The 14,736-nt window shown below is 45.1% G+C and overlaps 1 protein-coding gene across 1 annotated transcript; it reads left to right on the top strand.

The window, feature by feature from the left end:
• Positions 1 to 7,128: 7,128 nt before the first annotated feature.
• On the top strand, positions 7,129 to 11,190 carry LOC135915908 (putative nuclease HARBI1). The gene is made up of 4 exons (XM_065449098.1): positions 7,129 to 7,271; positions 9,494 to 9,562; positions 9,653 to 9,766; positions 10,272 to 11,190. Exons 1-4 carry the CDS (start codon positions 7,129 to 7,131, stop codon positions 11,188 to 11,190), a joined length of 1,245 nt encoding a protein of 414 aa, XP_065305170.1.
• The last annotated feature ends 3,546 nt before the right edge of the window (positions 11,191 to 14,736 follow it).

A 14,736-nucleotide genomic window follows, 5' to 3' on the forward strand; every position in this document is an offset into this window, starting at 1 on the left:
GGGTAGCATACGCGTTCTGTAACATAAATTGTTGGTATGTATTTATTAATTAGGTTACACATTTTGTTTGTAAACACTAGCCAGTTTGTTTCAACTGATCTACACAGAAAACCAGCTAGGAACAAAGTGCAGGTCCCAGCTAAGTTTATTCGTGCTGGAATAAACCCCTTTATTGTACAGTGTTAATTTCCTTTCTTTTTTAGGGTGTAATAGCTTGCAATGAATGGAACTTAGAACTAATACGTGATCGCTCAATTCAGGTAAAATTGTTAGTGACGAGACATTATCAAGATGTGACGTCAGCAAAAGATCAAGTATGTGCGCGCTTTTATCAGCAAGTCTCTTTGGTTCCAAGATTAGCTGTGTAAGATGAAATGTGAGACACGTGTTCAAAAATTCGCATTCTTCGTTATTCCTTGATGTAGATGATAGAAAGTCAAGCCAGTTTATAGAGGGAAAGGTAATATTTCCCTATAATATGATGGAAGCATCACAGTGTGTGGACGTTATACAGAAAAGAGTAATTCGCGTACCGGAACAACGAAAGAAGCTTCGGCGTCTAGAGGGCGATAGCATACGCCGAATATGACAAGTGGATATGAAGTTCTGCAAACAAGAAATAAGGCTTCGAGCGGCGTAGCTGTGTCGATTAATGAGCATCTAAGACTACGGTGGGTCACCAGCATGACACCACTAGCTACCACGCCTACTGTCTCGGTCTCGCAGAAAGATATCAATATCGGGGGAAACGCGGAATTCTTCAGACTCATGAACCGAAGAATTTAGCCATGTCTCAGTTAACGCAATTATTTTAGATCCAGTTGTTTCAACAAGGTATTGAGTGAATCATTTTTCGGAAGAATGCTTCTAATGTTGGCGTAAAGAAATGGGAAGGGTCACACGTGTTTCCGGAAGCATTGTGAGGTAGCCATGTTTGAGATGGGATGACCCTATTGGAGTGATCAAGTACGTTGCTCCCGTTATCTATAATCACCTTGTCGTGGCGAAGTTTAAAAGCTTGCCCTTGGGATTTGCCATAGCCTACAAGGTTTCTGCGTGCAATGCGGCAATAGTATGCTAGTGCTAGCGCCCGCTCTCAAAAGTGGGGGTGGGGGGGAGGTAATGACATATTTGTCCTACTTATGAAAACGGGCACTGTCACTTTCAGCTGCACGCTGGAAAGTCCATTAAAACTACAACTGAAGCTAAATTTTCTGTCTTAGTAGTGCGACCGCATAAGCAATGCTTTTCTTTAGTAAGCACATGCCTGCTTGGACAACGACGGTTGTCGTTTGTGCCTTCTCGGGACGCTGTGTACCGGACGACGCGTGGGATGCGTTGCGGTGAAAGCCTTAAAATTAAATTAAATTATGGGGTTTTACGTGCCAAAACCACTTTCTGATTATGAGGCACGCCGTAGTGGAGGACTCCGGAAATTTCGACCACCTGGGGTTCTTTAACGTGCACCTAAAGCTAAGTACACGGGTGTTTTCGCATTTCGCCCCCATCGAAATGCGGCCGCCATGGCCGGGATTCGATCCCGCGACCTTGTGCTCAGCAGACTAACACCACAGCCACTGAGCAACCGCGGCGGGTGGTGAAAGCCTGGCGCTGGGCAGTTCCCACCCTAACATACCCTCAGCTTGCGCAAGTTGCGTCATGCCCAGTTTTTTGGGACCTCTAAATCCATATTCTAAAACACAATCGGATTTTTATAGTCCATCTCATGGTGAGGTTCGGATGACGTATTATGACCAGCCGCGCCCGACGACAGTGGTGCCTTACAGACTGAATTTGTTGGATTATCAAATGCTGCAACTACTTAATATCTGTCCATTGCAGCGTTGTAGTCTCAGTATGTCATCGCCATTAGAAATCTAATCAATTCTCTTACAGGTATAACGGTCGAATTTCATTGTGTAATCACGACTCATCGTAGATTTGCTCGTGAAAATGACCTTCGTCTAACTCGCAGAGCCATTTAAATACCTATGGAACACTGGCTTGAGTTTTTTCTAAAGGCATGTGTCACTTCTGACTGAGTATTTCATCTTCAGGCTGTTTTTAAACAAGGACTACCCTATTACTTGTTTCCCGGCAGGAGGAAAGACGGCAGATATTTGGCATTTTGACAAAATCAGGGCCACTTTTTGGTAATGTGTACCGAAAATGTGCACTGCGTAGGTTGCTTATGTACTCTGAAAACAGTAACTGACTGGTCGCTCTATCCCAATTTTTATGCGTTAAACACGGCATTTGGTTGTTTCCCCCCGGTATCCTCGATAGTATATGAGGGGCACCGCGGTGTTTAATATTTATTCGACCTACGTAACAAAGTTCCGAGTGACGAGTTATATATGTTTATTGCCTGTAGGTTCATTACAGCCTTCATAGAAAGTTAATCATTGAAGTGTTCCACGGTGTCATACTGCGGCTAATCTAGAAGTTTCCTAAACTGCGAAAAGCACGCCCGAGATACGCGCGTGAAATTTCGTGAAAATGGGCAAAACTTAAGCGCACATCGTTGAGAAATGTTCACTTTCTCGCTGTAAATTCATTTGTCACAGAGAATTATAATAAACCCTTGTTTTTAAAGCGAAGCTTTCTTTGCAGCAGAAGCTTGATGTGGGCGAGTTGGTTTCGCCGGTCCTGTCGTATACATGCTCTTCTTTTAGTCCGCGTCTTAGTAGCGCTCATTTTTTTTTTTTTCAAGCTTTCTTTGCCTCTTCCTTGACTTTATCACTGCTGCTACTGCTGCCGCGCACACCGCGTCGGGTGGTGCTTCAGGGCGTGTATATATATGAGAGGTGCGAGTAAGAGAGGAAGGGGGACACTAGAAAATCGTTTTCACCCCACCGCGTCGAATGTGCACAATACCCTCTGGAGCTCCCTAGCCGTCGCCACATTAGCCCCTCGACAGCTGTAATTATCCGTGACTCCCTTGTAAAGCAGGACGGAAACTGCAGCGCTTCCCTTTCTACTAGCCTGCCAGGCCAGAGGGGACGCAGATAGAACTGCTGGGAGAAGGAGAGGGAGGAGAATCCCATACAAGAGAGAGGGGGAGGTGACCTAGGAGGACAAGGAAACCTTAGAGCAGCACGATTCCCAGTATTCACTCAGGCACAGCGAAATTACATTTAGTAACGCTTTCCTTGAACCTCGTGTGCAAAAGGAAAGATAGGAAGCATATTTAGCGCCAGCAAACAAGGACGTAAGGGAGACGACAACACAATGCGCTAACTTCAACAACTTGATTTCCAGGAAGTACACCTATATAAACCATGCACAGTGGCGCCACGTTACCCAAATCTTATCCATCCAAAAAAGACGTCTCCTTATCTAATAGGTCGGTTGAAGGGGCACTAACACACGTGTCTCTATTCCGCCAGATAGCCTGCGCTTCAATGATCTCTCGCACGTCTTTATCTTTGTGCTTCGCAAGACCCCGACAGGATTCATAGACCGGCGCACAGCCGCATTCTTGACAGTGGGATGACAGATGACCGTTTTGCTTATTTTTCACAGTTTGGCAATGTTACCGCAATCGGTCATTAAGACATCTCCCTGTCTGTCCGATGTATTTCTTCCCACAGGACAGCGGAAGCTCATATACAACACTCTCTGCGCATCCCACTGGCGCTTTCCGATGATTCGTAGAGCACCCGGCAGCTGGCTTACGGTACGGGTCTGTCAATCGACATATTTTTGCCAGCTTTTCTGGGGCGGAAAAGACCACTTTTGTGTCCACCCGGGTAGCCATTTTCTTAAGTTTATGTGCCGTTCTATGCAGGTAGGGCACTACCGCTACCTTCTTTCTACGTTCCGTCCTTTGATTTGCCATGTCCTGAATTGTGCTATCCGACCTGCACCTTTTTAGCAGCCCCTCGACGACCGAAACTTGCACTGATTCCGAAAACCCTGCTGCTGATAGCCTTCCCGATTGATCCATAAGGCTCGCATAGATCTTGTGGTGGCAAGACTCCTTTAGAGCATTTCCAAAGCATAAGTTGGCAATGCTCCTCTTGACGAGCTTCGAGTGGGCTGACCTATATGATAACAGGGGCTTATTAGCTCTAGGTTATCACGTGGCGGTTATCAGGTTATCAACGTGGCGCCACTGTGCATGGTTTATATAGGTGTACTTCCTGGAAATCAAGTTGTTGAAGTTAGCGCATTGTGTTGTCGTCTCCCTTACGTCCTTGTTTGCTGGCGCTAAATATGCTTTCAATTTACCAACACGCCCAACATATGGCAATGAAAGATAGGAGAAACGAAAAAGAAAAGGCTGGGGACGATTCGGCATGCCCTAATGGCATTCCAAGGTTCATTTTTTTCTGGTGAACTTCCACTGACCAACCCGTTTTTTTTTTCTTTTTTTTCACAAGAGACACCACGGAATCCAGATAGGAGTGTATTATTTAGCACTAAGTAATGTTGTTTCAGTGGCACATACAGATATGGTGATACTGGCGAAATAATACATTTCTTTGCTACCCATGACAACAGAGTTGCAAAATACAACGTACAGTCGCAATGAAAAGTTTGGGGACGACGGCACCAGCAAAAAATAAAATATCTTTAAATGCTGCTCCGCGACGTGGTATTGGTTTAATACACTGTTTTGGTCAAACATGCGCGCTCTTGATTTCAGCCGGAACGACCACGCTCAGGAAAAAAAAAAGAATCACGGCACCGTTGACCGTTGTTCCTTAAACTTTTGGTCGCGACTGCATATCTACCAGCAGGCCGTAATTACGCACCAGTACGGTGCAAACAACAACGCAATTATATGTCCTGAATGTGACGCATATAGATGATGCAATGTTGCACAACTGCATCGTAATGGCAATCATAACTGCCCGGCCATCTTTCCAAACCCCACCGATCAGGCACGTACCCAGGATTTGTTTCTGTTTTTTTTTTTGGGGGGGGGGGGGGGTAAGGGGCCCAACACAAGGTAACTCTTCTATGCAATAGAAGGCGATGGGGGGGGGGGGGGGGAGTACTACAATTGTGCATAATGCCCACAGTTCACCATAAAGACGCGTACACGCGCTACAGAGAAATAAGGTGTATCTCACAAGTACGCCTGTGAGATGGATCTCTCCATGGCAAACAAGAAATCCCATCAAATGGACTCGCGCAGGAAAGATGCGTATGAAGAACACTGCCAAGAACAAGTAAAGGAGCAAAAATGTAAAATAAAGATTTCTTGTGTTTTTTTAATTAGCTCTGGAAGAATTATAGAGAAATGTATATTTTCGGAACAATCACAGTTCTTTGGGGTGTATCGTTTACTGCTCTTCCAAGGGCCAAAACCGACTCGTATTGTTATTGAGGAAGTTGCATAACGGTGCATGGCCGCCATTCCCGTTGGAAAGTGTAATTCAAAGCACACGGAATCATTCTCCACTTCGGGTGGCCGTTTTCTGTACTTCCTTATTAAACAAAAAGATGTTCATCCGTAAATATTTTCACAAAGAACAATTAAATGCGTTAATTACCGCTTTCCGTTTCTGTGTGGCTGTTGCGTCGGCTCTCTCTTAGTAGATCACTTAATTTATCAATTCCTTGCGACTCTTCTTTGCAGTTGCCAATTTGACACGAAAAGTGCCGTACAATTATAAAAGAACCACACAAGGTAAGGAGTAATGTTCATATTGCTTATGAGTTTAACGGTTATTGCAGTGTGTGATGATGGACACTCTTTCGATTGATTATATTATGCGCGTAATCTAACCCATATCACGTGTATATGGTTCCGAGGATCTGGCAGCGTTGCGGTGAGCCATCACTCGAGCAAATAGTGAAGCAAAAGGAAAAGTGAAATGGAAATGGCATTTTCTCCGGTCGCAGCTTTCCCGAGCATACAGCCCAGCTTACTATGAACTGAACCTCTTTTTTGGTCCCTGGGTGAGTCAGAACGAAGGAGGTTGAGCTAACAAAGCACAGCGATGCATGTGACCATTGCAAAAGATGGTGACAACTGAACGCACCTCGATTTAATCGTACAGGCACCGAATCGATGATAAAATTGGGCTTCGCACCCTAGGACATGCCGATAACTACATAAAAGGAGTAAGAAAGGCAGCAAAATGTTGACCACCACAATAGTTGACCACAATAGCTGCACTTGAAACCCCTCGTGGTTGGCGCCTATGGCGCACATCGCCAATTCTAAACAGTTACTATAAGCAAATGACATTCTGAGTGTAGTGGTCCTAGCCACATTGCGTTTCAAAGTTTTAAACAGTCAAATATTGATGTTCATTGCCAAGCAATCACTAATGGATACAAACTCAGCACAGTTTTTGCTTCATCTTAGCAAAAGTTCACACTAACTAGGGCAAACAGAGTGTCCACTTCGTGGCCATCTTACTATGCAATACATTACCATTCGCATATAAACTCCAGGAAGTTCACAGATTTAATGAAGAATGGATAATTTTTTACGATGCGATAGATGTGTCACAATGTACTGTTTAAATCATTTTCTTGAATCTACTGTTGTGTACTACACACGTATTTGAAAATTGTTTTTGCTTTCTTTTTTCTTTTTCTATAAGATGTTTTCTATTATAACACAGTTACCATCCATACGTTCATGTGTATCAACTTGTTTTTCCATGTTTTCATCTGATTACCATATATTTTGTAATTGTATTTTTTTACGTATCACTGTTGCTGTCCACGTAAATTTGTATGTTTTCTAGGTACAGCAGGTTACTATTCCGCCTTTGATTATGCGACCTCCTGTAAACCTTTACCTGTATAGTATATTGTGAAATAATAAAATTCATTGATTGATTCATCTACGCGTGTGCTACCACTTCCGATCTGGTTAGATATGTATTTGTTTTATCACCTGCACTTGCACCTACACGGTAAACTGGTCTGTAGACCTCATCAGGCTCATGTGGCGGCTAATAAAGCGGAGGTTTTTATGGCTATTTCCTGTAGTTTCTTTGTGGAGTGTCTTTGTCTGCATGGGCACGTTGCAAGTGCTAGCCTGCGCCCTGTCTTTCCGACCCCTAGCGCCATCTGACGAATAGTTGCGCGAATGCGGTAGGATTACTCACGGCGTCAGCAGCCCGCGCTGCGTGTTTGGGGCCCTGTCAAACGGTAGCGATGACGCGAAACAGCGCGCCGATATTAATTTTAACCGGGTTTCGGGAATTACAAGATCTCCAGAGCTTTTTTCATGAAAAGAATTTAGAGAGAGGAAGTCGTCTATTGGAAGTGAGGCACGTCTACGACGTGAGGGAAGTGTTGAACTCGCACTCATCGGAAGTGACTGCTAGGTGTATTCCGCAAACGAAAAATAACGCACCAGCGAGATGCGTGAAGCTCAGCGTAAGTTACTTCGTCATCTACGGTGTGGACACATGAAATTATAGGCGACGTTGATTCTTGAAGTTCGGTGACAGCAGACAAATCCTAGCCGGGAGCTGCGATTGCCGTGAATGCATCGCAGGGAAGTGCAAGGACGGCGCAGTAGTTTCCCTGTACATACAGGATGGCAAATACGAATCGAAAACATCTCATCCAAGAACGTGGGGCGTACGAACATCTCGCAAGACCTACCCGAGGTATTCTAACGTTGCTCTCCCCAAACACAAGAAAAGGGGAGGAGCTTACCAGTTGTGTTGGACTACGCTGGGAAGTTACTGCAAGTGCGATACCTTTATGTTGCGATTTTCCAGTGCGTGCAAAGGAGGTTCCAATAAACCACGCCGTCGAAAATTTTGGTGATCTCAACTGCCCCTTAGTTGATATGCTGGGCACAGAAGGGTGTATGCCAACTCAAACAGCTGCAACCCCTCCTCAAATATCTCAGCAAGCCCTAGCGCTCTTTGAATGGGAGAGGATTGGGAACGAGTTCCACTGCTTTACTGCGGTACAGTGTGGGAACAAACTACTTTGTTTGCTGCATATCCTGGCATGCAGTGCAGATGTCCCGTTACTGCCATCATTGCTTTAAAAGCAAAGAATTCAGCATTAACACGCTTGGCAAAACACCGAAACGTAAAACAGCTTATGCCGTCGGACGAGCGCTATCCAGTGTTGACGCCATTCTGCTTCATACGGCCGACTTAAAAACGTGTAAAACTCTGTTCCTCGTGAGTTGGTGTGCGTGCTGTTGCAGCCCACAACGTAACAGCTTGTGTTGCATTCCGCCATTGCTCAGAAAAGGCAACAGCTACGCTCGAAACAGTGCGCAGACAGGCTTTCCGAACGCAAGCGGGCCGGTCGTATCCTGCCGGTGCCACGCTCGCTGAAGCGAGCGGCGCCCTTGTAGGCGTGGGAACTACGTTCGCAACCTGCCTATGCACTTTATGCATCCGTGAATGCTAACCGGCAAACTCGTGGTAGTGAGCGCACCTCTGTTCAGAATAATAATGCAATCACCATCAACGGGTTCATACCTATTTCGGGTTCATACCTACTTCAGAAGCACACATACCTAGCTCTTAATGGAATAGCACATTATATTGAACGACTTCTTTGATACCAAATTTGTTATGTTCTGGCTGCCCCATTCTTGCGTCAACACTCCTAAATGGTTACGTGCCACTGCAACACAAGGTGTGTGGAATATTGAAATGAATTTAGATGTGTCTTGCACTTCTCAGTGAATACACCTGTTCTCACGATTCTTTCAACAACAGGCATCAAACAATGTATTTGTCCCTGTAACACTTCCGTAACACACATCCGCCTGCTTGGGTGTATTACTTTCAGTGCAGCTCGTGACTGGAAACTTTTGCTGTCGACTGTACAAGGTGCAACACTTAATCTACGCTCCACGACAAGCTATAGAAGAAAAAATTTGTAGGTGCATGCATTTCAAGTACAAAATAAAGATGTCTAGAGGGACAGCATGCGCGTATCGGAGGAAGAAAGCTGCTATTGCCACATACAAGCAGGAGGACCGCATTTTACAAAGCAATCTTGGTTGACACACAATACACGTATGCAAGTCACCTGCCATGTGGAATGTGCCTCTCTTATATATCACTTTCACCAAAAACCCTCAAACAGTCAATTCCTCTGCAGTCTTGATCTACACTGCAGGCATGAACGAGTTTTGCACAAGCAGTAATCACAATGTCGCACTAAAGCTTTCAGAAAACGGAACCGGACAAACAGCACAAAAAATGTGTGCTAGGTCCAGTGTTAGGACACTCTGTGGCATCTCATCACGAGTGGTGAAATGCCCACATTTTATAACATCGTATGATCTTTGAATATTACATTTTCTTCTCATGCTAACTGCATGCGTTGGTGTTACTATTTAATAAATACCCTACGCATTTTAAAGGGCCCCTCACCAGGCCACATGGCTAATTTTGGTTATATGTTGGAAGTTGTTACGTGCCCTCCAACTAACGTAGAACGTAGGCCCGCAGAATTGTGCGAAACTGCACACGAGTGGCGGCAACGCGTCCCTACGGCGTCCACGAAAGGCGTCTATTGACAAACGTCCAGAGTGTGGAGAGTACCACCACCTAGTACAGGAGCTGCGGAACAGTGATCCTGAATACCATTTCAAGTATTTCAGGTAAATGACAACGTTGCTCCTTTCGGAATTGTGCAGCTCCAGCTCGGTTAAATATATTATGCGTAACTTTCATGCATTTGTCGCACGCAGGATGACAAAGGCATCGTTTGACAAGCTGCTGAGCCTTGTTTACCGCAGGCTTGTTCATCCTCCAACTCACAGGAGACCCATCTCACCGGCAGAAAGGCTCGCGGTGACGTTGAGGTAAAGTATATGTTGATCATATTTCCTAGAATTTAGCCAGTTCGGCCTCGAGCCGACGTGCATCCATGTGCACTGTAGCTTTAGAAAATTACTGTTTTGGTAACATTCGCAACAATTCGTTCCCTAGAAAATATGTTTTTTTTTCGTGTTCCCAACTTTTCCTAATTTCAGAAATACGGAACCTACGTATTCACCTCCCTGAACTTCCCCATGCATGAGAATAAAGAAAATACTGGTTCGTGTTAAGTTTTCTTTCTTTTTTAAGTGATCGCTTATATTTCCGAAAATCTTCTCCGCGTTTAATAATAGTGCTTTCTAGGTTATGCTTATACTGAGTCACCGACGAGCCATTCTTGCTACTATTCGTGGCCCTATGGTGTCTGTAAAACGCGATGCAGGCATTAACGAATAGAATTATGCTGATAACAAATTGGTTCAGTGTAAACATAGATGTCGAAATATTGGAACCATAATTTTACGGACTGCTCTTTTAGCATCTTTGCAGATTTTTGGCCACAGGAGGGTCCATGGAGGACATTGCATTGAGCTACCGAATGCATGCATCTACTGTAGCTAACGTACTGAAGGAGACATTACCAGCGATCTGGGACTGCTTGAGGCCCCTGGTACTCGCACGCCCAAGCACACTGAGGGGGCGCGACATAGCAGAGGAATACTATGACAAACGGGATTTTCCAAACACAATAGGGAGCATTGACGGCAAGCATTTTGCGATCAAATGTCCTAACAAGAGCGGCTCAGACTTCTACAATTACAAAGGTTTCTATTCACTAATTGTGCTGGCTTTAGCAGACGCAAACTATAGATTGATAATGGTGGACATGGGAGCCCAAGGCCGATATTCAGACGCCTCTTTTTTTAAGAGAAGTCTCCTCCAGGCAGTATTTGAAGAGGGTGCTCTGGGGCTGCCTTCAAGTATTTCGAAGTGGCCACCTTGTTTCGTTGGCGATGCAGCCTTCCCTTTGCGGACTTACCTGATGCGGCCCTACCCTGGGAGGAAGCTGGATGATAGGAAAAAGGTCTTCCATTACCGCTTTTCGAGGGCACGCAGGTGCATTGAAAATGCTTTCGGCATTCTAGTCTCCCGTTGGCGGGTGTTTCTTGGAACGGTGGAAGGCGCACCAGAGCTCCTCAACAACATGATTCAGGCTGCCGTGTGCTTGCACAATTTTCTTAAGGCAGACGCTGCCTACTGCCCTGATGAGTACAGCGACACGCTGTGCGGCAAGACGGTGTATGACGGAGAATGGCGCCGCACTGTCACTGAAATCGGCACAAAGACAGTGCCGTCAAACAACTGCCCCACTTCAGCTGCCATGGTAATGAGGGACGAATTAGCAGACTATTTTATGTCTGCAGAAGGCTCACTGCCGTGGCAGCGGAGGCTTGTCAGGCGATGCTAAAACATCCTGTAAATATGCATGCATAGTTTTTACCCTTAATGTTCTCTTTATTCCTAGCAGAACACAGCCCGTTCGAGTGCTGTGTTTTGTAAGACTGTATTATATGTAATATTTTTTTTTATTTTTGCCGCATTTCTCTTAAGTTTAGCACTGCCTTACAAGCTGATTTTTTGTAGCTTATTGATTGCTGTTTGTTTATGTATTTTAACTACGTGCACATTTCGCTGGTTTTATACGCATGTAATCCACCGCTTCTTATGTTACCAAGAATTGTATTTTTCATTCTTTTTCTGAGTAATGTTATTTTTTCTTCATTCAGTTGTATTTGTAACACTCTTCTTCAAGCGCGTTATTACTGCAAGCATTTTTGGCTCTCATGTGTTTTTCTGTGGTGCCCCCCTTATTAAAGTATCTTGAAATAAACAAATAAAGCGTTTACTTTTTTTTCGTCTTTGAACTAATCAATCCCCCTCCCCTACGTTGGGCTGCGAGTATCGTCCCCTGATGTCCTCCTCTTTTCACCTGCAAGCTGCGAGAATGTTCCCATATGAAACCACGGCTCAGTACTGGCTGCCCAGCCAGTACTGATAAAACTGTCTCCCATGCAGCTGTGTGCCGGTTCGCTTGAAATCCAAACACCATAATTGGGAACCGACGGCGATCGCACATAAAAGCATAGATAGGTCGTAGCCGGCCAAGTGGTATTAAAGCTACCGCCGTTTTCACCGGCATTCTCAGAAGGCGCACGCGGATACCAAACATCAAACCGGCTGGGCAGTGTCGCGTCGCCCAATTTCCGTGACCGAGAATGTCTACGGGACACTTGGGAAGCGCCCCTACCTTTCCATTTCACGCTCGTCTACTCTTTTGCTCCGAGCGAGCGTGCAGATCTAGTGCCTTTTCTACGGCGAAGCCATTATTCCGTTTGCTCTGCACGCGTGGCTGTTTCCCGCGTCCCCTCTTCGCAGAACCCACATGCGTGCTTCGTTTCCGGTTATTGGCCGATGCAGCAGGTGCGAACTCGTCCTGCGCGTTGCTGTAGTCGCCTGAACTGGGTCACAGCAAGGCCAAGTCCCTAATCTCAAACTGACTCCTTTTTACGTAGGATTTGCCAGCAATGTACGCCAGTAAGTGCAAATGAATGAGCAACAAGCTGTTATTTTGTTATGTAGAAGCACGCTGTAGCCAATTTTTGAACCACGAGGCAATTGCGTGTCTTTTTATATCAAGTGTACATTGCAGTGGTCTGTGAGCACATTGTTTAAAAACATTCACTGCATGCATAGATAACACAGAGAGCACCACGTAGAAAAAATGGTCTTTAATGATAAGGTTCAAATGAAGTGCACAAACAACCAAGAGCAGTTACAGTTACGTATGTAATACCATTATATATTTGTGTGCAACACAAAGATAAAAATGCAGCAAGTGTAATAAAAAATGCAGATATTCAGATATTCACACACACACACGTGTGTGTGTGTTATCTCAACTGTCAGCCTGTGTGCTCCTTTTCCTTGTTCTGGTATGTTGCATTGGAATAATCTGATCAAACCTCTGAAGTGTGTAGGAAAAACACCTGAGAATAACATATTTATCGTCACAGTGCAATTGAGCGTTTTGTTTGATGCGGCATGCAAATTGTTGCGTATGTATTAGACTGATGTTGAACTGTTGTACTACTGTATACGGTGCTCAATATACCTTGCGCGTGGCAAAAATGAAACTTTCTATAAGGTTCACAATGACATTAAAATACGTAAGAATATATATCACATATTGTAACATATTCCCACATTAATAAGACCGACAAGAAATGCAAAACAAGTGCACTTTCTGAAGCATGTCATGCTGAAAATTGTTGCACCTCAGGGCGATCCCTCCGTTAGCAACCAGTTTGTTGCATTTGTAGGTGATCCCACTGCTAGCGACCTGTCTCTCGAAGCTCCACCGACATTACTTATTGGGTAGCGCGGCGCTGTCGGCGAGCTGCAGGCATCCGGTAGACCATGGCGACCGAGCAAGGGCGACACGACGTTTTGCTAGTGCGAAACTTGCACTGCTTATCCCAAGGTAGTTGAAAGAAAATAAGAAGAGAATGAAGTATGAAGTCTATCACAAGTACATTTCGGAACCCCTTAAATAGGCTCTCTTTCAATCGCGTGGGTGGGATCTTTCTTTCGTCGATGACACGTGCGGCACTACTTACAGAGGAAAAATATCACAGAATTATCACAAGCAAAGTTTAATTAATGCTGATGGTTTGCACATTGTCTTCATCCTCCATTTGTGCAATTAGTGCCATTATCTGCGCTTTGCATTTCAGTGCCACCTTACGGGGCATCTTGTCCAGGCTGAGGCCGATAGATACTCCAAATCCCTCATTTTCTGACATCTTGCTGTCAAGTCTACACAACAGCTGCTCTTCAAAGTGGTCATTTTTTTTTTTCACTTTCTTGTGATTCGCTGCAGCCTCGTGTTTACCGGCTACCGACGGTCGTTCTGCCAATGGTGGCGGCGTTGCTGCCATTGGTAGCTCCTGTGGGGATTCCTCGAAACTTTCAACGCCTGAGGGTGATGGCGGCGTATTAGCCATAGATGCGAAGATGGTCTCAGCGGTCTCGCCATCATCACCACAAATGGCTGGCTCCAGGCTGCATGTCGTTCTGCAGAGAAAAAGCCTACATTGTTGCAAAGGGAAGCAGGTGCACGACTGTAAACTAACTGTAAACTATAGAGACATGCTTCTGTCCCCTTTACATTTGGATTTATCGCTCGCTCAGAATGCCGAAGGATTTTTTGGGCCAATAGTATCATATGTAAACTATACTACCGCTCTACTCACTTTTAAAAGAAAGCGGGTTTAAGAAGTCGCGTGCAAGTCATAGACGCCGTCCACACGCGGATAACTCCATTGAGACCGGAAATTAGTCGAAGTACACAGTGTTCATTTGATATTTCGTGCAAGGATTAAAGGGACAGTTGCATAGTACCCTGAACAGTCTGTGGAGGAAGAAATAAATGGCCGCAGGAGGAGGCAAGCACAACAAACTTGTATATCTTCAGTGAAAACACACTCAAAATGTTAATGATGCGCACTCGGAAAACGCAAAACGAATCACGATCGCGTAAAAGGCCAAGCAAACTCCGTCTGCTTCACTGCATGGCATAATTGTCGTGAGCAACAAACCAAGTCATCAAAACATAGTCATCTAAGTGAACGCAATACTAAGCAGGTATGAATGTGATCACACAACTTCGAAAATGCATAACTTACCTCCTCGGACGGCCGCAATGTTTGTAAAAGGCCATGCACTCCGTGAATTCCTAGGCCCGCCGAGACACGTAGCCGCTGCCACTCCTTTTTGCAGCTTCAATGGCTTTCAACTCGCGGGTATAGCGGTCCCTCAGCCGCTTCCATAATTTCAGGCGCTCTTCGACTGAAACAGGGAAAACAAGACAAACAAACCGGCGCTGAGTGCATAGCACGTCCGGAGACGTATACACACACGTGCGAAGCATTTACACACCTGTCGAGAGGCCAGA

The sequence above is a fragment of the Dermacentor albipictus genome, chromosome 2 (genome assembly GCF_038994185.2).
Source record: "Dermacentor albipictus isolate Rhodes 1998 colony chromosome 2, USDA_Dalb.pri_finalv2, whole genome shotgun sequence".
In the NCBI taxonomy this organism is placed as follows: domain Eukaryota; kingdom Metazoa; phylum Arthropoda; class Arachnida; order Ixodida; family Ixodidae; genus Dermacentor; species Dermacentor albipictus.

Excerpts from the sequence above, each read along its gene's own strand:
- LOC135915908 (XM_065449098.1), top strand. The coding sequence starts at position 7,129 with ATGACGCGAAACAGCGCGCCGATATTAATTTTAACCGGGTTTCGGGAA. Across the intron at positions 9,563-9,652 it reads TACCATTTCAAGTATTTCAG|GATGACAAAGGCATCGTTTG; the intron begins GTAAATGACAAC and ends TGTCGCACGCAG. Across the intron at positions 9,767-10,271 it reads AGGCTCGCGGTGACGTTGAG|ATTTTTGGCCACAGGAGGGT; the intron begins GTAAAGTATATG and ends GCATCTTTGCAG.